A 24,353-nucleotide genomic window follows, 5' to 3' on the forward strand; every position below is an offset into this window, starting at 1 on the left:
GGATGACTAACATTTTCTCTTTCTCTATTATGCAATGGTAAACACCTACACATGGTCTCTTCCACCAAATTGAGTGACAGCATCAACCCAAGTTCTTAGGCACATGAAGCCACATGGAATTTCCATGTCAAGTATTGCCCAGTGGGATCACTTAAGACTTTTAGCAAATGCTGCTGAGTCATGGGATCGGTGAAATTCCCCCTTTTATTCCCAGAATATTGTACCAGTGTTGACTTGAGAGGATTTCAACTTTCAATCCTGACCTAAAGCCTGAATAAGAGGTTTCATATCTTCACTGTTAATTAGATCCTGGATCCATAAAATCAGGAATTGTAATTGTAATCTCAGTTTATTAAATTTGGAGCAGTGACAAACGCTTCCTTTCTCTTTTTCCTCTCTTAAAAAGCAGACAGTTAATTTCAGCAGAAGTTTGGGAGTTAGTCTTTATTTTTTATGGGGTTTTGGGGTTTGTTTTGTTACTTTTTTTTTTTTTTTCTTTAAAGGACCTTTTGCACTGCTTTGAAACTTCACACAACAGCAGCTCTATTTTTTCTTTACAAACCAGTCCCATTTGGATGCACTGTCACTGAAGAACTCTGCAGCTTTCAATACTAGAATCAGGACTGATAAACAGACAGTAGTGAAGCAAGGAAATAACTTTATCTTTCTAAGGTCCAAACAGAACTAACATGGTTTCTTTTGGTGGGTAGTACAGAATCACAAGGTTGGAAAAGACATTTAAGATCATCAAGTCCAACCATTCCTGTCCTATGCTAAACCATATCCCTAAGTACCTCATCAACCCTTTTATTAAACACATCCAGGGTCGGTGACTCAACCCCCTCCCTGGGCAGCCTGTTCCAGGCCCTGACAACTCTTTCAGTGAAGGATTTTTTCCTAACATCTCATCTGACCCTGCCCTGGCACAGCTTTGTGCCATTTCCCCTTGTCCTATCACCTGTCACTTGGAGCACTTCAAACTATTCTTGTGAGACAGATAAAGGGAATTTCCTTTTACAAATACAGCGTGAAACCTTTATAGCCCTGGTACCAAAAGAAATCTGACAAAGAGATGAGAGTTTTCCAGCAAAGGTGGGAAACACTAACTCAGCAATGTCCACACATCAATTCTGCCAACACTTTCCCAGGAAGCTGCTGAAACAGTTGCTTCCTTGATGTTTAAACATATCCTTCTAATGAACTGCCCTGACATTTAAAAAAACCCTTCAAGCTCTTATGAATACACAACATTGATCAGCACCAAACATACTGGCTGGGGTCTGGGTGATTTCCACCCTGAGCTGATATTCAGCTGGAAGCAGAATAATCCTCTGACATCCTAGAGCAGCCCTGCTGTGGTACAGGTCTATATTTTTGTAGAGGCAGCAAACAAGTCATTGCACTGGGATTTTGGACTCTCAGTTTTGTTCCTTACTTAGTCAGTAACCTTAAAGTAGTTATGTTTTACAGATGGGGAAAAATGATCATAGGCATTCTCTAACTAAAGGGTTTTGATAACTACAGGAGAAGAGATTATGTTGAAATACCCTTTTTAATTATGTAACAGCAGCAGTAGGTTATGCCAGTCTATGGATTGACACTTCTAATATTTAAAAGCTTAATATCCTCAATATATATATTGAGGTATCTGAATTTCACAGAATCACAGAGGTGATTGAGGTATCTGAATTTCCATCAGCAAGTACTTGCCTTAGAAAAATGTTAACTAGGTAAGATTCAGTGGGGAATTCCATCCTTTCCACATACAAATAAGGTGTGCAAGTTGGTAAATGAAGCAATTAAAGGATTGGGGTGGGGGGAAGAAAAAAATCTTTACCTTTGCTAGACTACACCTCCGCTTTGATGAAAGGCAGCTCATCCTTAAGGCTTCTCTTGTCTGTAGATTTTCAAAAAATAATGTTAAAGGGAACAGTTTCTCAGAGTTCATATAGAAAATGTTCATATAATCCAGAATAAAGTGCCAAGTACCTTTCTGTCCAGAAGTGTCCCAAACAACAGGATGAAGAATCCCTAAAAAAAAATTGCAACACCAGTTAACAAAACCAACATAACCACAGTTCTTAAATGCATCCAGGTGCTATTTCCTTAAGGACAGATAAAACAATGTTTATGTCAGTGTAACAGATTACATCATTTACGACTCAGATAACAGCAATGTGCAACATGAGTTTATCCACCCAGATCACATGGGCTTTCTGGGAATGGTTGTATTTAACTGGATATATAACCCATACTAATGCTCATTATGAACTGGACTGATGGGTTACATACCAGGACCTTCTCAACCCACTCAGTAGCAGTATTAGCCAAGAAGAGCTAAAGCAGACTGGGTCTACAACAGTGTGGCAGGTAACACCACATGCCTATACCCATGACTTAAAACCATCTTCAATGGCAGCTGAGTATTTTTTGCATATTTGTTAATTGATAAGGATGAGAAACCTTTGCAGTTAATGGATATTAACTGGTGCATTTTATGTTTAGCATGAATTAATCACCCTCACCACACTTTACACAACTAGCTTGTCCCATTAGTCCCCTTTGCTCTGCCCTGGTGAGGCCACACCTGGAATAGTGTGTCCAGTTCTGGGCCCCTCAGTTCAAGGAGGACATAGAACTCCTCGAAAGAGCCCAGTGCAGGGACACCAAGGTGATGAAGGGAGTGGAACACCTTCCTCATTCGGAAAGGCTGAGGGAGCTGTGACTCTTTAGCTTGGAGGAGACTGAGGGGTGACCTTATTAATGTTTATAAATATATAAAGGGCAAGAGTCAGGAGGAAGGAGCCAGGCTCTTCTCAGGGATGGTTAGTGAAAGGACAAGGGGCAACAGGTGTAAGCTGGAGCGCAGGAAGTTCCATGTGAATGTAAGGAGGAACTTTTTCACTGTGAGGGTGATGGAGCCCTGGGACAGGCTGCCCAGAGAGGCTGTGGAGTCTCCTTCTCTGGAGACATTCAAAACCTGAGTGGATGCATCCTTGTGTGATATACTCTGGGTGATTCTGCTCTGGCAGGGGGGTTGGACTAGATGATCTTTTGAGATCCCTTCCAACTGTTCTGTGATCCTGTGCTCACCTATCTGCATTTACTATATCAGTGCAGGATGCCCAGTGCACATACCACGTAAAATAGTTGAGTCAAAAGGAAAGCTTAAATCCTTTTTTTCCATAAGCAGCACATGCAGCCAGCCCCTCTTACGTCTGCTACCTTTTCCCAGGCTCAAATTCTGAGCACACACAATTCCCAGTCTCACAGAGTTTACCTGGAAGGCATTCAGCAGTGCAAATGTAATGTGGAATCCCAGAGAGCGACTGTCGACAATCGTTGCTAATCCAAAACCCCAGGTGAGGCCCAGAAGAGGTGTCAGAAGTGCAACGTTTTTGCTAATTCGGATCATGTTGCTCAAATCTTGTGACTTGCAGCCTTCTCCAACAGAGGACCTCCCAGTCTTCGCCACAACCACTACCACAACCACCAAGTTCACTACAATGATGCTCAGAGCGGGTACAACAAAGGCCAGAAGGGCTTTTGTCTCATACCAATTGAGCCAGCAGGCTCCACTTCTCAAATAGCCATTGTTTGGTTCAGTAATAGCAACAGTGAGGATAGATATGACCAAGGGACACCCATATCCAACAGAGAATGCCATAGCCATGAATACAGATCTTGTTATCTTAAAAAAAATAAATAATAAACCATAGAGAATCAAGAGGCCCAGGGTAAACATCCAAAAAAACAAGGCAAGATAGAAAAAGTGAAGGAAAAAAGTGGCTGCTACACACAACCGGTGGTTTAGGGCTGTGTTGTGCACAACAGCTGCCAAGATGAACAACACATCAGCAATGAGCAGCGATGTAGCAATGTTGACCAGACAGAAATGGCGCATGTAGGTTATTTCAGTCTTTGTAACGTGGTGCCAGACAACAGCCTCGATGCCAAGGCAGAGGATCAGGCTGAAAATGGAAAGGCCTAACCCTACACGTGTAATGTAATCCAGCACTGCACTGCGCAGCAGGGTGGGGGACATCAAAATGGAGAAGGACTTGAAGGTCCGCTGGCGGTGCCTGCAGACGCAAACCACACTGCTGATGTTGTCCGACTTCACCGTGCACGCCTTGGTGTCCCACCTCCTTTCAGCAGAGTGCCACCCTACACACTGGGCCTGGATGTTCTCCAGTTTCTTCACCTTCTCAAAGGTGAGCAGAACATAACGCAGCTCTGCTGGCAGCGACACCGACAGCACCATTCCATTCACAAACACGGGGTCCAAACGGTTGGTTTCTATAATGGCTCCAAGCGTTGGGAAGGCAATGCTGATGGCTTTGGAAGCCTTGGGTAACTTCAAAAGCTCTTCTTTTGGAATGGCCACATGCCCAGAGATATTTCCTGTGTTATTGAACTCCATAGAAAAATCAAAGCTTTTCCCTGAGGTATTTTTATGTATGCTGTAGCCTTTTGTAGAGATGAAGTGTTCCTGTATACTCTCTGACCCATTTTTTAGAAGAAGTCTCCCAGCAAATTGATTTACTGAGTCCAGTAATATCGAACTGGCATTTCTGTCCCTTACAAAAGCCCAGTTGGAAATGACAGAGCTGTTCAGGATATGGTTTGCTATCCTGCTGTAACTCTGAAACAAACAAGAAAAAAAAATTAAAAACGCTATTTTTAACATTAAAATAAACCAACTGTTTTTCCACTGGCAGAGCCTCCAGAAGGGTTCATTTCATTCAAGCGTGATTTCTATAAAGGGAGTATTCTTCTACAACACTGATCCATGCTATTCAAACCCAAACATCTCATTGGCATGGTCACTATCAGAATTGTCCTATCCTCTTCATATCACAGTTCAAAAGATGTTGGCAGAAACAAACATAAAGCAAAAATTGGGACACCTAAGTTCTGTCCCAAATGCTGACCCACTACACAGCTCTGCTTGCATCATCTTTCCCCACATCTCTGAGTTCACCAGGAAAAGGTTTTCATTTCCATTGGTCAGCACATGACATCACAGATGTGAGTCAGCATCTCTGAGGTTGCCTTCCCTATAGTGCCGTACTTTAAAAATTAACTCTTCCTTGTACTGCTCTCCTGGAGAGCAGCTCCTGAAAAATTTTGTTTTTAAAAGAACTACTACACAGAGTATTGTCACCACACATGAACAGGTCAAAAATAGTCTCTCTAGCGACAAAATATTAGGAAGAGGTTCTGTACTGAGTGGGGGTCGGGCACTGGCACAGGCTCCCCAGGGAAGGGGTCACAGCACCGAGCTTGGCTAAGGTCAGGAAGCATCTGGATGATGCACTCAGTCCCATGCTCTGACTTGGCTGGGCCTGTGTGGAGCCAGGAGTTGGATTCAGTGATCCTTATGGGTCCTTTCCAACTCAGGAGATTCTATTACTCTGTTCTATGATTCTGTGAAAATATGGCCCTCTGGAAACTCTTTCCATGTATCTCCATGTCACTTGCAGCCACACTTCACTGCAGAGTGGCTATAAGGCAGAACACTGTATAGATGCTCTGGCAAGCTCAGAAACACCTCTTGAAGTCCATGGAAGTAAATACCTGCATTTTTTCTCTACTGACATTCCCCAACAACAGCAGAGAAATCTTCTCTAGCAATTCCACTATATCAGCAATGTTTCCTGGAATGGCTGGTGAAGACAGGATATCCGGGATGATGCATGAAAAATCAGCTTGGCAGTTATTCCCATGGCCACTGGCACCAAAGTATTTTGCTCCATCTCCAGGCTTCCCGTGCACTGGCTCTCCTTGCCCAACAAAAGGAAGGCGTCCTCCAGCAACACTCGCTTGTCCTCCAGAGCTTGGAAGGAGATCACGTTCAGAAATCCTCTGGAGGGAGGAAAACAGATTTGAGTAAGTTTATGAACAGAATGAAAATGAAGCACCAGCTACAGCCAGGCAGAGGCACAGTGCTGGGGCACGTGATGAATGTGTCAGACCACCTGAAATCCAGGGCCAAAGCTCACCTGAGAAGAATGTCTTGCTCGTACAACACATATGAAGGAAGGGGCAAGAACTAAATGCAGTGCCTTACACCTTAACTGACTTGAATGAAGTTATTTATTTTGTAGTTGGGAAGAATTTACCATGAATTATCTGATTTGTAGAGATATCGATGTTGCTCTTTTCTCAAGTGCATCTTTGTCTTGGTTTAGATCCACATGAGGGACCTTAGCCAAGTGAACAAGGCAACTTCATTTCTGAATTGTTTCCACATGGGAATTCCCCAAATTTATTTTCCATCACTTGATTTAATATGAAGTCAAAGCCTCTTATCAAAGTAATTTGCATTTTAGGATCCTTTCTTCCCCTTGCTCCAGACTGAAAGCAAGCGTATGGAGGGCCTGTCCTTGCAAGAAATCAAGAGCATAGGCCAAAGTAGACCTTTAACTGTTACTTCACCTGAAAAAGGGACTGAACATCCAAGTTTGCACAGGCATCTGTCAACATTTGCCACTTTCTGTCTTCACAGACAAAGCTCTTCTCCCCATGGAAGGAGGGAGAACAAGGCTGAATACAAACAGCCCCGTTCTTTCTGCAGGGAATGAGATTTATGCAGTCATCTGAAAAACAAATCAAGCAAGATATTGTTACAAGGTGCAAGACGGCAGATGATGGCCCATGAGGTATCAGGGATGTAAAGTATTGATAACTGACAACATCTCCCAAAGAACTAACAAAGTCACGGAGCTATTCACTGTACCTTGCTGAGTACCTGTCTTTGATTCCTTACTGAGAACCTGAAAAATAAGAAGAGTATGTAGATGAATGTTAATCATGGATGTAGAATCAATGTTAAAATAATTAAGTAAAAGATGACTCCCTGGCACAAACCAGAAAGATGATTTTGAGGGCAAAATATTCCTTTTTGAAGGTCCAAAAGTCTTTTCAAGGTCCAGAATGCAGATGGCATGACCCCTTGCTTGTACAGAGCAATTGAGACCCCTCTACTAACAGTCTGTTTCTATATTAAGGCTTCAGTTGTATCTTTCTACTGAAGGCACAAACTAAGCCAGAGGACAAGACCACCCATGGCTCCAGCAGTTATTCCTGTCAAAAAGCCTGCATTAGGCTTAAACTCACCAGCATTTCTTGTGATGATGAGACATGCGACTTGTTGATGAGAATATGCAATCTGTATGACTTTTGCCATAAGATAAAGCTACAGTTGTATAAATAGCACCACATCAAATAATCCTCTCCCAATTAGGAGGTGACCCTGAGGTTGTCGTACCAGGGTCCTGCAGGCAAGTTTTTACAATGAGGGTGGTGAGGCCATGGCACAGGGTGCCCAGAGAAGCTGTGGCTGCCCCTGGATCCCTGACAGGGTTCAAGGCCAGGTTGGATGGGGCTTTGGGTACCCTGGGCTAGTGGGACTTACCCCAAGAGCAGTGTGTGGCACAGCCAGGAACAAGTGCACAGCCCAAAGGAGCAGGCAGTGGGCTACTCTCACATCCATCACCTCACATTTACTGCTTTCCTCCTGGGAAAAAGATGTGTTAAAGAGTTTAGACACCTTTCACTTTTGAACACTGACCAGTTGCTAGTAAGAAAACAGCTAAAACCCTGACAAACTCCTTACTGGGCTTGCAAGGTGATTTTCAGGCATTTATCAAGTTTCATACTGAGAAACATTTGTGATAATTTTCTTAAAATAAATAAAAATAATTACAAATCTATCCAACACTGGAAATTACTGCATTAATCACAGAATCACTAGGTTGGAAAAGACCATTAAGATCATCAAGCCCAACCCTGTTCTCTACTAATAACGTACTGTAAACTGGGAGTTGGAAAACTTAAAGAGGTTCAACCTGCGGGTCACTTTCAAAGTGATTTAAGACAGCCTTGTCTCCAGAAGGTTCAACACTGCTCTTCTCTCCTCAGATGGTTCCTGATGGGACCAGCCATGCAAGGGAGGAAACTTCGGCCCTCAGGGCTCAGGCATCAAAATCTGAGAAAGAAGGACCAGACTGAAGTATTACTCATTTTGCACAAGGATTCTGGACTCTGGTCTCTCCATGAAGTTTCCCATGGTCCTTGGTAAAAGCTTAATATCCAGGGGATGCAACTTGCTACTGGCATATTCGCTGGAGAAAAATAATCTGGTAAAGTGAATGAAGGAAAAGTAATGTGTTATGCCCAATCTGATTATTAGATGCTATACGTGTCCAGGGCAGAACAACAGCTGCTGTGGATTCAAGGGAATTCAGGCACTGAGCTTCTGTCACTGGATGTTTATGTAGATTTAAGCCCTGTACTAAAAAACCTGCATAAAATCAGTGAGCTAAAGCACTAAAGCACAGAAGAAACACAAAATGGCAAAGAAGGACGGTGGCTGGATTTCAGGAGGTTCTACCCATGAAAAACCTTGGTGAATCACTGCACCCCCACAGGGACCACTCACTATTCCCCCACTACACAGTGGATGCTGGAACAGAAGGGGTCCTGCACTGATAGAGCAGGAAGGTGTTTTCCTATCCAGGAAACCCCAAGCCCATGCCATCTGACAGCACCAAAAGGCCAGGCTCACAGCTGGCTGCCCCCTCTCATCCTGACATTCATGCACCTTACTGTCTTTTGAGACCTGCTGGTTTATTCCTTAAGTATGAAAAGACTGTAAAGGGAAGAGCTAGGCTGAGCGACCGAGTTCCTAAGCTAGCTCTAAAGGAGAGCCTCCACCAGCCCTCAAACTCGACTGGCACCAGTAAAAGCATTTTCTGGGTGTAAAGCTAGCAAAGTTTAGCTCTTCTAGAGAAATAAAATGGAGAAGAAGTAGTGAACGAAAAGACTCAGATCAATATTGCTGAAGAATGGGAGGTGGCTGGGAAACACACACAGGTCTGAGGCCAAGGGTTGTGTTGGATTCTTTTCCCATTTCTGCAGTCATTAAGTGTTTAATGTATGTGTGTAGCCCTAATTCCATTTCACAGCCAGGAATCCTTGAGCTCATCGTGTTTCATCATTAAATCACAACCATTCTAATCACTGATGTAACTCCACCTAGGGCTGTTAACCTTTAAGCGAGGTAGAAATCTGGGACAGCTCCAGGTATCTAAGGCTCACAGAGATCCTGGCCAGTGTTACCAGTGAAACACCGATCTGGCTCGGTTGCATTGCTTGATTCGTCACAGAAACCACCCAGTCTCACCACGGCACGAACGTGCCAGCCTAACTATACCATGCAGCAATAGAAATTAGGGCAAAACAATTAATACAGCAACAAGTCGCTGTCACTTCAGGGGGAAAAAAGGGATATACTGACATAAGGACACCTGAAAGCACGTACAGCTATTCTTCTCCCTCCAAAGCATCCAATCATAGCTCTTCAGGCAGAGAATAATGCATGTCTAATCATAACCTCTCTACTACTATTAATGCCTCCATAAAGAAGCTCTAACCACATTACTCCTCTCTTCCAGAGGTTTCTACTCCATCTGCACACAGACACACGAGCAGCTGAGGTGTCAAAGCCTTCTCACATGGAAGGGACTTCCTAGCAAGAGGACACTGCCATATCTCCAGGTGTCTCCCACCCAGCTCAGGAGATGCTTACCAGCTGCTAACCGCCTTCTCCAGCTTATTTCATTTGGTTAAAGCACCCCTCAACAGGAGGGAAGGAATAAGAAGCGAGTGGCTAGATGATGGTCATGGAGAGGAAACAGCCTCTTAAAGCAGTAAAGAAGGCATAGCAATTGTGTATTTTGAAAGTAAAGCACACTGTGGCTACTGCATCACAGCCTTAAATTCAAAGCCCTCACCCTATAATTTCTGTTGGTTTAAAATCAACATGCTTTTTAAAACCCTACAAAGCAACCCCTCCTTCCCTGCCCCAAGAGCCTTCTTGGTTTAATTTCTGTCAGGGTGCATCACAAGGCAGCCTGGCCCCACGTGCTCGCAGCTTCCAGGGCTCAACCCAAGCAGGGACAACTGTGGCAATGCCACACAGCCCCAGGCTGATAGACCCAAAGTCTCTGACCAATGGGTTCTCCATCACCTCGGCTCACAGCTTTCCCCTCTCCACTACTCTAGAAAATGAAGTATTAATTAAAAGCTCATGGGGAAAGCTACGCTGCACAAAAATTACCAGCATGTATTGTACAAAATAAAACTTGTCTCTGGGCTTGCCATAATGAGCTAGACAAGCATGTTTCCTCAAATGCTTGCTGCAATCTTGTGCTGTGTGTATTTAAAGGGTTATCTGTAAAAAATAGTAAATTATTTGTTACAGAACCTAATTTACTATTTTCAGGGCTTCATGGGTAGTTTAAAACCCAAACAGTTCGCAAGCCACTGTGATGTGATCACTTCCCACTGCCACAAAGGCAGCAACAGGAGTCTTAAAGAGTCAACGTGGTCACCTGAGGACAAAACCCAAAGCTCTTGCACCAAAGCCTGAACAGCGTTGGTTGTACTCTTAAAAGGGATCACACTCAGAAAACGTGAATTTAAGTAAAGGAAGCTCTGAGAGGCTGGTTTACAGTAACATCAGCTGTAAGAAAATTTCAGATGTTTTTAAAAGTGACACCACAGTGGTTAGAGACCAATTAGAAAAATAAAAGATGAGAGAATAATTAAGAAGCCTAATTATTTCCCCAGATGGAAGGAGAACATAAAAATGAAGAAGTAAGTCCAAAGTAAATCCATCTTAAGCAGTTAGGGGCATTTTAGATTATGACTGAACCAATTTCACAGACTATTAGTAATTTTCAAGCAGCTCTGGATAAAGGTTTGTTGGTACTCACTGTTTCCAGAAGTCTGGGCTCTACTGCAAGCAAAATTAACAGAGATCCTCAGGATACCACAGGCAAGTGTTTAACCATTCATCTGCTGCCATCGCGCCCCAGTCTCACTCTCACAGCCTCACCCAGCGTTGCTTGGGTGCTCTGATTCATTCTTCCCATGAAGAAATAACCCCGGGCACCAGCCTGCTTCTTTTCTTGTCTGACTGGATCAGCGTTGAGGAACCTGCAGATGATGACACAGGTATTGCACTGCAAAGTGACAAAACAAGTTACAAACACACCCACAAAACTGCCAGATTGCCACCTCTGCCAGGAGGCTACAGAGATGAATCATGCTTGGGTGGTTTCTACCCTTCCTCTTTGGGGAGGAGACTTATTTTGCTCTTCTGTATTTAACAGAACTTCTAAAGACCCCAGAAATAAAAACGCCTGATCAAAAACCTGGTGAAGTTAATGTGTTATCCTTCGTAATTCAAAGGTGATGCCGCTGACAATGGCTTGTGCAGCTAAAAAGCAGAATGAGCAAGTAATAACCTTCCTTGATGGGCTGCACCCACCCTAAGGGGCGGGAGTTGCCTGCTGAACCTTGTGCCACCTCCATTGTTGGCTCCATTCCTGCTTTTCTGAGCATTTCCAGTTTACAGCCAGCAGTTAACCACAACACAAGAGGAATTCCCAATGCTTTTTCTTCTCACAGGGCTGCTTTGGAAGAACTTTGGTCACGATCTTCACCCCCACCACCACCACCCCCCCCCCCCCCCCCACAGCTCTGAGGTGTTTGTCATGCACTTATAGGGTTTCCTGAAGCAGTGCTGCTCTGTCTGCTACCACATCTTCAGTCAGCCTTCGGCCACAAGCTCCCCAGTTTTAGCCTAAAGGCAGGTGTTATTTAGTGTTCTGACACAGCCAGCCTGGCACCTCGCATTGGTATCAAGTAGGCATTAAGCCAAGCACAACTAGGCACAGCCAACACGACCCACATGGGAAGGTGAAATCACTTGTTCTTGATGCAGATACATAGAGAAGAACTAAACGGTGGCACCTTTGCAACCCTTGAAGTTAGAAGGGCCAACAACCAGATTGCATCAAAGTATGGACACTAAAGACTTTTTCCACTAGGCACCCAGAGTTGTGCTTCCACACAGCCCCAACCTCACCTCAAACCACTGCTATGATGCAGGACTGGATACCCCTCGATTCTCCAACATCTCCCCATCCTAAGCAACAGTCCTCTGAAGGACTCAATGGCTGGCACACTTCAGCACAGGGACCCACCCACATGCATCTCCCAGAAGAAGAGGTGGGATCTGCCCTTCTTGGGCTTAGAAAGACATTTAAACCATGACTTCCAACCAGCCAGGAGGGTACTACTCCAAACCCTGACCCCAGTAGTACCAGTTGCATGCTCTACAAGGCTGGTGGAGGGTGTTCAGAGTCTTCAAGCTGGAAGGTACGTGCCTAGGCACCCAGGAAGGGAGTGGTTCATCTTTTTAGCTCTTGCAAAATCCAATTACCCACGAGATATGAGTAACTGCTGACACTGCTCTGAGAAAGCAAACTGTCAGCAATCGGACATCTCGGGGAACTTCAGTAGCAGCCAAAAGTCAGGCAGGTGGGAAAACTTTTTTTTACCATTTCCTTCAGAACCAAGTCACAGGCTTCTGTGAATTTATGACTTTAATGAATACAAGGTGTTTATGTACAAGTTCAACAGATACTTTGCTAAAGGAGTCATAGTCAAACCTTTCACTACATTAAGGTTTCTTAGAAGAAACTTTTCCCCCTAAAGCAATACTATAAAAACATTATCTTCATAGTATTTAACTGGAAATGAAAAACAGATCTGTAATTTTTATGCTTCAAACTTGTACTTTATATGCAAACAAAAGCTTTTTAGAGGATGTTTTAAAAATAAAAATTAAAACCCCACTGCAGCTTACAATGCCTTTCTGTTGTTCTGTTCTTTGTTCACCTTTTAAAGGTGTCACCCTCTGTCTTCAATTCTTCGCTATATACTTGAGAAGCAATTCCAGTATGCATTTATTTACTGAGTGGCAAGAGGGACCTTAAAAAAAACAAAACCACAAAAAAACCCAAAACCCAAGGCTCTGAAGATGCACAGTGAGGTCAGTTCAATATGGACCAGCAGGGGAAGAAAAGAAAAAAAGCAAAAGCAAAAGAATAAAGAGATACTGAGAAGTTAAGATTCTCTGTTACATTGCAAAGAACAGCAAGCTTTCCACCTGTTTGGATCCCAAGCCATACTAACACTCTGGAACCACAGGATCCCAGTGAGTAGCTTAAAACCTGAAAGCCTCAAATGTGAACCAGAGAAATAACAACACACTTCGCTCCCACCCCCCAAACTCCTCCTGCAAGGAATTTAATGGCAGATGAAACATTCCTGAACAGAACTGAGCAGACATTTCAACAGGTTTTTAAACTTCTTTTATTTGCTGAGTTTGGGTAGCATGCATTGTTTTACAGCACCAGTAAACAAGTCAGTGAAGCATACTGCTTTTAGGAACTTGTACTGTGGAATGTCTTCAAAACCATTACCCTCTCCCTCTCCACTCCAGTACATAACACTAGCTGAAGAGAAGACAGACATATATCAGGGCAACTTCCTTATGGCTAAAAATACTCATAGCAGCGACTTTTAAAGGAGGGTTTTATTAAATCAAGTCATTGCACTTGGGTCATTTATTGCTACAGCGAACAAAGGCCATTAAATAAGGAACACCTTTCTTCCATTTGTGGTTTTTAATTGATTGTCTTGTTCTGCTCATCTGCTACGAGCTTACGCGCAGACGCAATTTCAGTAGAGCAATCCATTCCTAGATTTGTTTCATGCTCTGATCACAGTGAGGAGCTTGTACAACTAAATTGGCCATTCCGTTAGGCTCAATTCCTGCTTTTCATCACCTGACTTGGAGACACGAATTCTAAGCAAGGGTTTTTGTCTGATGAGAAGCATTACTGCTACACCTTATTCCGCAATACAAAGATCTGGCTCAAGTCTTCATTCGTGATGCATTGTTAGGCAATTAGAAGTTAAAAGCATTAATATTCAATCAGCTTATTAGCAATGTGGGTAGCAAATATTAACTGATACCTGCATAGGATTATGTTTTGCCAACAATTTAAATCAGCAACTGACAACCATCCTCCTGTTGACGTTCTGATGTTTGTATTTTATGATGCATCAACTGTGGACAACGTACACTCTCAAGAAGTAAGGCTTCCATGCCACTTGCTCAAGTGACACACTAAATAATTACTATACTTAGGACTATTCCCATGAATAGAAACTTAATTACTTCTCTTACAGGTGAAGTTGCCAAACTAGGTGGCGTGGTGCTTTTGTCATTTAAAGTCTAGTAGACCAAAAGGAGAGAAGGCGTTTACAAACACAAGCAACACGTTTGACTGCCTTTCTAAAGCTGTGTGGTTTTTAATTCATTAATCAAATGAACACAGCAATAAAAATCATTGTCTCCCATCACTTCGTGTGGTATTTGCATATTACTCTGGAGCACTGTTGAGCTTGGAGGTTAAAGATAATGGTAATCCATGAGATTTCAACTGCTTTCCATATAAAGCAAAAGATGCAGTCTCGGAAACGAGCACAATGCTCTCAAAGCAACGGTTCTGATAACTCATTAGAATACAAGGATGTTATTAAATTTAGAGGTGTGCGACATACTGATGAAGTTTATGGCATAAACATATAAATATTGAGAGTTTTTGAGAGTATCAAAGTTCCAAAGGGATTTATTTGGAGACGTATTATAAACAAAACCTGACTGTTGTTAAAGACAGATCAAGATGCTTATTCAGCCACTAGAAAGAGCGATGACTTCAGTTCAGATGCGCAGATGTGACTGAAGGTTTCCTTTTCCACGCTGTATGCTGTGATATTTTAGGCACAACAGGTTGAGTTAAGACTGGATTTTAGCTTTGTTACTGTAGTTCCCACATTTCATGGTTTCCAAAGTTAATTTTGTCATAACTTCATGATTCAGTCCCAAATCCCTTTTTAATCCAATAGTGCAAGTGACAAAGTGTTCTGCTAAACTACTCGGATTAGATCGTTCGTTCTTATTACAATGCATAGGAGTTTCACCTGCTTCATTGCATGAACAAATTCCTATCTCATCACCCAACGTATAAACAGCATATTATTCATGTTCTCACTGTAGACAGGCACAACAGCATAACCCTGGGTAAGACTACCAAAATTATACAAATATTTTATATTCCCTTTTGCACATAGGGGAAAAGTAGTGACTACAGCTATGACAGTTATTCCATCCCTCCCAGTAGACTATTTTACAGATTAGTTGTCAAGATAGATCAACCTATTTATAGTATAGATCTCTTTAAAAATTAAGCTACAGATATTCAATAAAAAAATCTATTAAGAATTCCCTCTCCTTTCTATACAGATTCAGTAGTATTTTCAAAGCAAACCAAAAAATAAGGTCTGCAATTCCAGCACAGTAAGAAATAAGGCCTCTTTTATATTGGCAAAAAAATTACATCATTATTCTCTTTTGTTTTCTTATCTCTCTGAATAAAAGACTATATTCCTTTTTTTACTATATATTTTTTTTCTTTAAGACTGTAGAACATCAGCATCCATTATTGTGAAATAAGAGTCAGTTCTCCTTGGGTTCAACTTTGAATTCCTGGCAAGTTAAAAACACTGAGTCCATAGCTGTCTCATGTAGACATCACCGCTTTCTTCAGTTTCTCTATTTCAAGCTGGAAAAACAGACATTTGGAGAAGAAAGAGTCAGTATTAAAGTAGCAATAGTCTAAATCCTTCAGAGCATTCACCAAAATCACAACATTTCTATTTCAAAGACACTCAAATAAATAAAATGATAGCAGAAGTATTTGATAGCTCCATATTTGTAGCTTTTATATGACTATATTGCTAAGCAAACAAGAATTTTAGATAATTAAAAATTATCTATAGCTCTGGCACATCTCAGTGGAGAAATTCACTCTGAACAAAGCAGTCAAAGCCACATTGTGGAATCATTTGAGATGTCCCCAATGTAACATGGCACCAACACCTCAGACCAGCTTCCTAAAGCAGCCTTCATGCAAAACACCCTGCCAGGACTGATTTGTACTTCTTCATATGGATTTAGGGACTACCCAGAAGTTACCTCCTCTTCACCCCCAGCACAGATTGAAGGCAACTTCATTGATTGCTTTAGAGACACATTAAAAAGAGAACTCGCCAGAAGTTTTTCTCAAGCTTCAAAAGCAGCTTTGTAGTCAACAAGGAGTAATATTTCATAAATAAAATGCCTTTTGTACCAGACTGAAATACTTTTCCTACAGTGTGCTCATCCTATTAACTAATTAATGACATCTGACTGCAATGCAGGTAGCCATCTTCATCAATAAATCGAGAGGAGTAGTGTTCATTCATAAGGAAACTTTTCAGATGCATTCTTTCAGCAAATTATCCACTTAGTATTTAAACAGATCATCAAAAATTTTTTTAAAAATTACTTTTACCCTGCTTTGCTTTTGGTTACATACAGTAAATTTGTACCCCAAGTCTGACAAAAGCAAAGTATTCATCTTCTCTGCTGGAACAGCTCCAGTTGGAGACATTTCTAGCAAAGAGCAGAATCTAGTGACACTAAACTGAACTTACATGCCAAAACCCATTATTGTTAACAAAAAATTTCTAGACAAAGCAAGCTGAATGAAGATGAACTGAGAATCTTCTATATACACCCACCTGCCTCGTGACCCATTCGTGCAACTCCCCATTAACACAGGAATACAAAGGTTGAGTAGCTTCGTTGGGACTCTTCTGTGGCATCAAATTCCAGAACAATCTCCTACATAGCCCCAGACTTCCCCACACACCTCAAACTGCAATATTACCTCCAGATTACTTCGCAACAGCTTCTCCTCTTCCAAATCCTTCTTTAGTTTTTCCAGTTCTCTCCTAATAGTAGATAAGACATCAGAAACAAAAGTTAGAGGGAGGGGAAGTCCCACATTACCATGAACAGGCAGCACAGGCAACAGGAAGCACAGGCCTTGTTTAAATTTTCCAAGAGGAATTCACATAACAACTGTCTGATGCCACATCTTACAAATATAACTTATACACATACAAGCTCACTAGTGAACTAGTACTCAAATCTGGTCAGCCACAAACATCTGCCAACTCCCCGCACTTCTTACCTATCACTATGCACCCATCCTTCACTTATAACAACAGTTCTAAATAGGGTACTTAAACATCCGCACTGTTATTTTACTTGGAGAGTTGAATTTAAGCTAAAATAACCTGGCAACTTCCACACAGAGAAGATAAATTCTTTAGAACAGAAAGTTCCTAAAACATGATTTATTTCATAATTATGTTCAGGCAAGAAAGTGCTAAGAATGTCACTGAAGAACTAGTTCACTAATTGCCAGAACTCATAATTTACTGGTTTGCTTTGGAGACCAACTGATCCTGATGCTTTATAACCTCCCAAGAGGTCACTCTAAAAGCTTGTTAGTTGGTTAGCACTAGTCATCATTTAAATAGCACCAAAATGAATGCCTGCACTGCAAAATTTAAAAGAATGGTAAATTTCCCACAGATTATTCTTTACTGAGTTTACTCAAGCACTAATTAATTTTTCCTTTCATTCTCCAAACATAACCTACCCCCATGCACACTGATGATGGAGGTACCACGGCCAGCAATTTGAAAAGCACTAATACTAGTCATGTTGCAATTGCTTGTGCATGGTATTATACAAAGCACACTTTCTTCTATTTAATACCTCAAAAATTACATACTTTTCCTTATAGTGATAAGAAAAATTTTCCAAAATCTGTAATGAATGCAGGAGCACAAAGTAAGAAGGATAAAATGTCAACAAATTACAATATACCATCGTATTTGTTCATATTTAGGACATCTAGTTGGCTTAATTCCTAAAGAAAGAAGTTCCAAATTAATACTTGGAATAATTGGTTTGGGTTTGTTGGTTTGTTTGGTTGTTTTTTTAAGAAGCCTGGAAGATGTCTATATATCACTTTGAAGACTGAGAAGGACAATATTTACCCATGTTCTTTCCTCAGTGTATCCACAAAGCCCATCAATTCATTAATCTGAGTCCTGAGCTCCTCCACAGAAATTTTTTCATCGTCTGTTTCTCCTCTAAGTTGGATGTCTCCAGGAAATAAGTTGAGTATAACAGAACTTGGTCTCTGAGATGAAGATGGAATTGATGGACTGAATGCAGATGACTGAAAAAAAGATGGTAACAGTAGAAAGCTAAGAAATGAAATCATGCTGAGCACTTACAGCATACAGGCTGTACTCAGGTTGTACTGTTAGGGGAGCTACATGTGCACAAGTTCCCTTAATTTTCTCCTGAAAATCTAAAAAATTATGTCCAGTTCAAATGAACTAGTGTAGTACATAAGATACAGTTATTACAGGTGTTTACACTGCAGTTCCCTACACTTCAGATAAAAAAAAAAGGGGGGGATTTAATGGAGCCCATTGAATTATAAACAATCTTTTGTGCACCTTTCTGATCTTTCTGAGATGTTCTGTCTGTGAGGAGAGGTTGAGCAGACGTGAAGCTTATTTAGGAAATGATAGATGTTTCATGCTGATAGACTAGTTCTCATCATAGAATAATAGAATATGCTGTTAAATAAACTGTTTAAAGTTTTAAAGCTGTTAAATGAACTTTATACTGAAGTATTTTGAACTTTATACCAAATGACATGGCTCACTTGGACTTAAATAGAGTCATTTGCATTTAGGTGGTTGCATCAGTCTAAGGTAGAAACATGGGCACGATGAACAGAACAGCTGCTTGGTACTTCTCTAGCTCCTTGGTACCATACCTTTTTTGTTTCAACTGACTGTGGTTTGGCACTTTCCTCTTCCTTCTGCACCTTCAATTTTTTTTCTGGACTCACATTTTGACTTCCCTAGTAAACCATTTATAAAAGTAGAAAAGTTTTCAATATTTAAATAAGGAAATGGATAAATACCACTTTTATAAAGATACAATAGAAAAACAAAAAACAGAGGGGAAAAAAACACAAAACACCAAAAAAACCGCCAAGGGATGATCGGAAACTTAAATTCTATACACTACTATGTTTTTCCTTCCATGCCAGTGAGAACTTTCCTTCCTCATAATAGTCATTCAGCTGAATTTAAATCAAACACAGGAATCTTTGGCAGGATTTTCAAGCATCCCTGCAGCACTTAACAAAACAAGCACTTGATGCTTTGGGGAATCTGTTGGTGTTTCTGTGAAACATGTTAATTGTAGACAGTAAGTGACGTGACCAAATTATACAGCATCTGATGAGATAATTTGATTTCAAAGACTCTGCACCACTCAGTTCCCATGGCCTGACAACCTCACATGCTAAGACATGAGACCGCAAGTTCTGCATTACAGCAACATTACATTACAAATCTGCTGTATGTTGTCAGGCTCATAAGGCACTAGAGACTCTTTCAGGGTTGTGTGTATGCACAACACCCATTTCATCATAACTGATGCTTAAAGAGCTGAGGACTTACTCCAGTAATACCCCACAGAACAGAAAAGCTCCTTCACATGCAACGCAGACCTGTCATTTCTCTTACATACCCCTGGGAACGGATATTCCTGTAGGCAAAGTCTCTAGGAACTGAACCTCTTCTGCAGTTTGCATTTTTCTCTCTGGTAAATGGTTCTTAGGACTGTTTCCCAGTGCAATGATGTTTTTTGGGGAAGTTAGTTCTTAGTTCACTACCAGGAACACAGACAAATTATACTCACAGGACTACTGTTATTGAAACGGGAAGGCAGCCTCCTACCAGGCATCTTGGGTCGGCTTGCAGTAGGGTGTGATAGATTATCTGAGGTAGCTATTACATCATCAAAGCTTAACAGATCTAGAAAAAAGATGAAAACACAGACCACCATCAAGACCAGAATATTCTTCCATGTTCCTTTTTAACACTCTTTAACAAACAAACAAAAGAATCAGCATTCTTACTGTTTCAAATCTTTTCAGCATATATAACACGTGAGCCATGTGAAACAACTACAGGACTCTGACATATCTAGGAAATCACACTTCCCCTCCTTGGGGAAAAAAACAACAACAACAAACCCCAAACAAACCACCAAACCCAAACACCCCCCAAAAAACCAAGAGTTAATTCAACTAGCATTTAAATTTAAGTTCGTAACAGAAGTAGTGCTGTAGTAACATGACAGCATAGCACAGATTTAACAAATAGCTGGAGAAAAACATATTTATGACTGCTTTTTAGAGAGGTGCCACATTCAACTATTTAAGAGGAGTACTTTCTTATTGCTAAACTTGCATGAGAAGTGTAAAAATCCAAGTTTAATGATTGAGACAAAAATAAAAACAATATGGTGAAGTACACATCCACAAGCTGGTGAAAGTAAGTTAATGAGACATTAACTGTGAATATTTCTGTACAGGGTCATTTTTTTCCTATGCAGTACTTTTGGTAAAGAAAATACACAGCTTTGTAAAGTCTCCAATACAACATTTCAGGACTCTGTTCTTGTACTTTGCTAAATCATATAGCTATCCCTGCGGGTTAGTCCCTTTAAGCTCATAGCTCTAGGTAAAGGCTCTCTTCAGATCAGTAGAAGATCTTTGCATTCTATGGCAAGAGACAATCTTAGGGAAAAAAAAAAATATTAATAGGAAGAGCAGAATATATCTAATCTAATAGCGTTTAAGTAGCTCACCTAGTTAGCAACTCAACTTCTTAACCATTTCTCCACAAAAAATACAGTAATACTTACCTGCCAACAGATGTGCAATGCAATAGGGTATTTTTATTTCAGCATTGACATTACAGATATTAAGTAACATTTCATAACACAGATCCATTAGACTTACTCTAGAAACTCTAAATGCTTAACTAAACTGCCACACAGCATTTACTGTGGGCACTAGAAGTAATATTCAAGGTTTGGGGGGTGGTTTTGTGGGTGGCTGGGGTTTGGTTGTGGGCTTTGGTGTGGTTTGGGGGACGGTGTTTGGCAACCTCTGATTTTTAGATGACAGTATAAATTATCAAACAGAATCTATGACACTTGCTTTCTCTGGGTTTTATTTTTGAAGCTACAGCAAGAGGACACATAGGAAAAGAGCCCTAAGAAGACAGGGCCAGACGATTCATGCCACTTCAGTGTTTGAATGACAGACTCATCTGATTACTCCAAGTTTCATTCATGCTTTCTCAAAACTAATCTACACCTGTAGGAACTAAGTTTTCCGCTGAGTATTTAACTGGTTTTGATGTCTTCTATGCTGAGTTACTCTCCTTGAAGTCCTTAAAATATTCAAATCTTTTGAATTTAAAATATTCAAATCTTTCAGCCATCCCTGATCACCTCATTGAGATGTAAGCTTTTGTAACACTATCTGCTACCAATCAGTTTTGCTGCTTTTTAATGTTATTAAAGAGAATGTAAAGGCAGTGCTTTGTAAACATATCATCATATCTGCAATTAAAAAAAGCTGGGAAGGGAAGGAAAACAAAGCAGGAAGAAACAGAAGAGCGATGAATGGCAAGCGGTTGATGGAAAAGAGGATGAGGGAGACATAACTAACGATGAAGGTATTGCTGTTGTAGGCTGTGCAAATAAAATATTCAGCTTATCAGAAGTCAAGCAACAGTGACCAACCTTCATGTTCTTTACTCAATTGTCAGTAATCCCAGAGCAGTAACCCATGCCAAAGTGTAAATTAGGATTTACATTTGTTAGGTATTATTAAAAAGGTAAAAAAGGAGGCAGAAAAATATATTACAAATATATGCCTTTTCCCCCATTTCAGTAAATTTTGCCTTTAAATGGTCCTCCTTTTCCATTCTGCACAGGTAATTTTAAGTAAGTTTTGTGAATTTAAGTAAGAATTGCAAATAGAGCTGCTATTATGATTGTAATGACAGTCCTGTCACCATGAACAAACTGATATATTAAGAATAATGTGTACTTCTGGAAAGAAAAATAACCCACAGTATTTGACAAGGCTTGGAGATGAAGACTGCTGAAGTCTTGAATTGCATATGATTTAAACATAAGTGGTGGGATGACACTAAAGCCAGGGTGTTTGTTTTGTTCTTTGGGGTTTTTTTGCTATCTGTAAGATCTTCTAAGGGAAATTGCTCCATCCAAGACAATTGCTCAGCACTGAAATATTACCAGCATGTAACAGGCAGAGCGAATTCTGACTGCACTTGCATTTTCCTCTTTACCTCTCCCATTTTGTTGCTTTGCTATAGGGAAGAAATGAAAACACAGGCTGGTGGGATTAAGGTTGGTCGTTTCACTTGTTTTATTGTGGGTTTGGCAAGGGGTGGTCTTCTTAAGCAGCATTCTTAATTGTTTTAGGAGAAACCAATAGAGATATTGATAAAACCTGCTGAAAGTTCACAATTTACACTCATTTCAACCAATAAAGAGATTTATCAATTAACTTTCTTACAGCCAGCCTGTGAGCGTTAAAGGAAATCCTGTCATAATGCCAAAAAAAGCAATACCATACATCTGGGGATAATCTGAGGCACAAAATTATTTTAAGTCTGAGTGAAAGTACTTATCTTTCTAGAAAGATGAGCTAAGCTTGAGCAGTTACTTAGGACAGACTATTAGAAACATCTCTTTTGCAAGCTTAACTTGGGTCCATACATCACAGAACTGCTAGGAGCTTTAAGAAATACAGTAGGGCAAGGGATTTTGTTAGGATTTGTGAATGTTTCAGTGTATTCATACTAGATACCAATTTGTCTCAAAAGCCTTCACAAAAAAAGAAGCAAAGCTGAAGTGAAGTCTGAATCATCAAATCACAGACTGGTCCAGGTTTGAAGGGACCCCAAGGATCACAGACTTCCAAGCCCCCTGCCACAGGAAGGGCCACCAGCCTCCAGGCATGGAGCTACACAAGGCTGCCCAGGGCCCCATCCAACCTGGCCTTGAACACTTCCAGGGACGGGGCATCCACCACGTCTCTGGGCAGCCCGTTCCAGCCCCTCAACACTCTCTCTGTGAAGAACTTCCCCCTAAAATCTAGTCTCTAAACTCAACCTTCCCTCCTTTAGCTTCAATCCATTCCCCCTTGTCCTGCCATTATCTACCCTTTTAAAAAGTTGATTCCCCTCCTGTTTCTCTGCTCCCTTCGGGGATTGGAAGGCTGCAATGAGGTCCCCCTGCAGCCTTCTCTTCTCCAGGCTGAACAAGCCCAGCTTCCTCAGCCTCTCTTCGTAGGGGAGGTGCTCCAGCCCTCTGATCACCTTCCTGGCCTCCTCTGAACCCTCTCCAACAGTTCCACATCTTTCTTGTATTGTGGGCCCCACAAGGGCAGAGCAGAGAGGGACAGTCACCTCCCTGTCCCTGCTGGCCACCCCTCTTCTGATGGAGCCCAGGATACCATTGCCCTTTCAAGCTGCAAGAGCACACTGCTGGCTCATGTTAAGTTTCTCATCCACCAGAACCCCCAGGTCCTTCTCAGCAGGGCTACTCTCAAGGAGCTCTTCTCCCATTCTGTATGTATGTCTGGGACTCCTCCAACCCAAGTTCAACTTTGCAGTGTTGAACCTCATTAAGCTCACCTGGGCCCACCTGTCCAGCCTGTCAAGGTCCTTCTGGATGGCTTCCTTTCCTTCTATTGTGTCAACCACACCACTCAGCTTGGTGTCATCCACAAACTTGCTGAGGGTGCACTCAATTCCATCATCGATGTCACTGATAAAGATGTTAAAGGGCACTGGTCCCAAGACAGACCCCTGGGGCACCCCATTTGGCACCCGCGTCCAAATGGACATAGACCCACTGACCACCACCCTTTGTCTGTCTCCTTTCAGTCAGTTTCTTATCCACTGGAACGTCCACCCATCAAATCCACATCTCAAATTCAGAGATAAGGATGTGGTGGGGGACTGTGTCAAAGGCCTTGCATAAGTCCAGGTAGATGACATTAGTTGCCTTCCTTTTATCCACCAATGCTGTCACACCTTCATAGAAGGTCACCAGATTGGTAAGGCATGACCTTCCCTTGGTGAAGCTGTGCTGGCTCTCCCTGATCACGTGCTCATCCCCTGTGTGCTCTAACATGTCATCCAGGAGGATCTGTTCCATGATCTTCCCAGGCCCAGAGGTGAGGCTCACCGGCCTGGAATTCCCTGGGTCCTCGTTGCTCCCTTTCTTATAAATGGGAGTGACATGACCCTTTTTCCAGAACATACCTTCCTTCCAACATCTCATGATGCTGGGGGCTTTCAAAACCCATGACAAGTAAAACAGAACCAGTATTTCAGAAAAGACAAGATCTTGCATTAACCTGCAAAGTAAAAAGAGATGGCAGCCTTTTTCCTATTACTCATCTTGCTGGGAGCACACCCCAAAAATTTAGGGGAGAGGTATAGGGTTCAATGTGCAGTATAAGGTATTTGCTACAAATTAACACATACCTTATATTTAACTTTCAAAAACACTATTTTACAAGACTCATGATACTAAATAGCCA

The 24,353-nt window shown here is 41.5% G+C and overlaps 2 protein-coding genes across 2 annotated transcripts in view; both read right to left on the reverse strand.

Annotated features, from left to right (window-relative positions):
- Window positions 1-252: 252 nt before the first annotated feature.
- Window positions 253-7,498, reverse strand: ADGRF4 (adhesion G protein-coupled receptor F4; the record flags this gene model as incomplete). Its single annotated transcript, XM_084261177.1, has 8 exons — window positions 253-309; window positions 1,838-1,897; window positions 1,990-2,031; window positions 3,281-4,645; window positions 5,581-5,868; window positions 6,442-6,602; window positions 6,743-6,779; window positions 7,421-7,498. The coding sequence occupies 8 exons, from the start codon at window positions 7,496-7,498 to the stop codon at window positions 253-255; spliced, it is 2,088 nt and encodes a 695-aa protein (XP_084117303.1).
- A 7,015-nt stretch (window positions 7,499-14,513) lies between these two features.
- CD2AP (CD2 associated protein) overlaps window positions 14,514-24,353 on the reverse strand; it is a gene marked incomplete at its 5' end in the record, with an annotated part of 72,648 nt that continues 62,808 nt past the window's right edge. Inside the window, 5 exons of the mRNA XM_084261178.1 lie at window positions 14,514-15,551; window positions 16,701-16,764; window positions 17,884-18,068; window positions 18,681-18,767; window positions 19,616-19,731. Of these exons, the coding sequence (XP_084117304.1) occupies window positions 15,510-15,551; window positions 16,701-16,764; window positions 17,884-18,068; window positions 18,681-18,767; window positions 19,616-19,731 (494 nt within the window). The 3' untranslated portion in view covers window positions 14,514-15,509. The remainder of the gene's footprint in view (window positions 15,552-16,700; window positions 16,765-17,883; window positions 18,069-18,680; window positions 18,768-19,615; window positions 19,732-24,353) is intronic.

The sequence above is a fragment of the Gallinula chloropus genome (assembly GCF_964237585.1).
Source record: "Gallinula chloropus genome assembly, chromosome: 3".
In the NCBI taxonomy this organism is placed as follows: Eukaryota; Metazoa; Chordata; class Aves; order Gruiformes; family Rallidae; genus Gallinula; species Gallinula chloropus.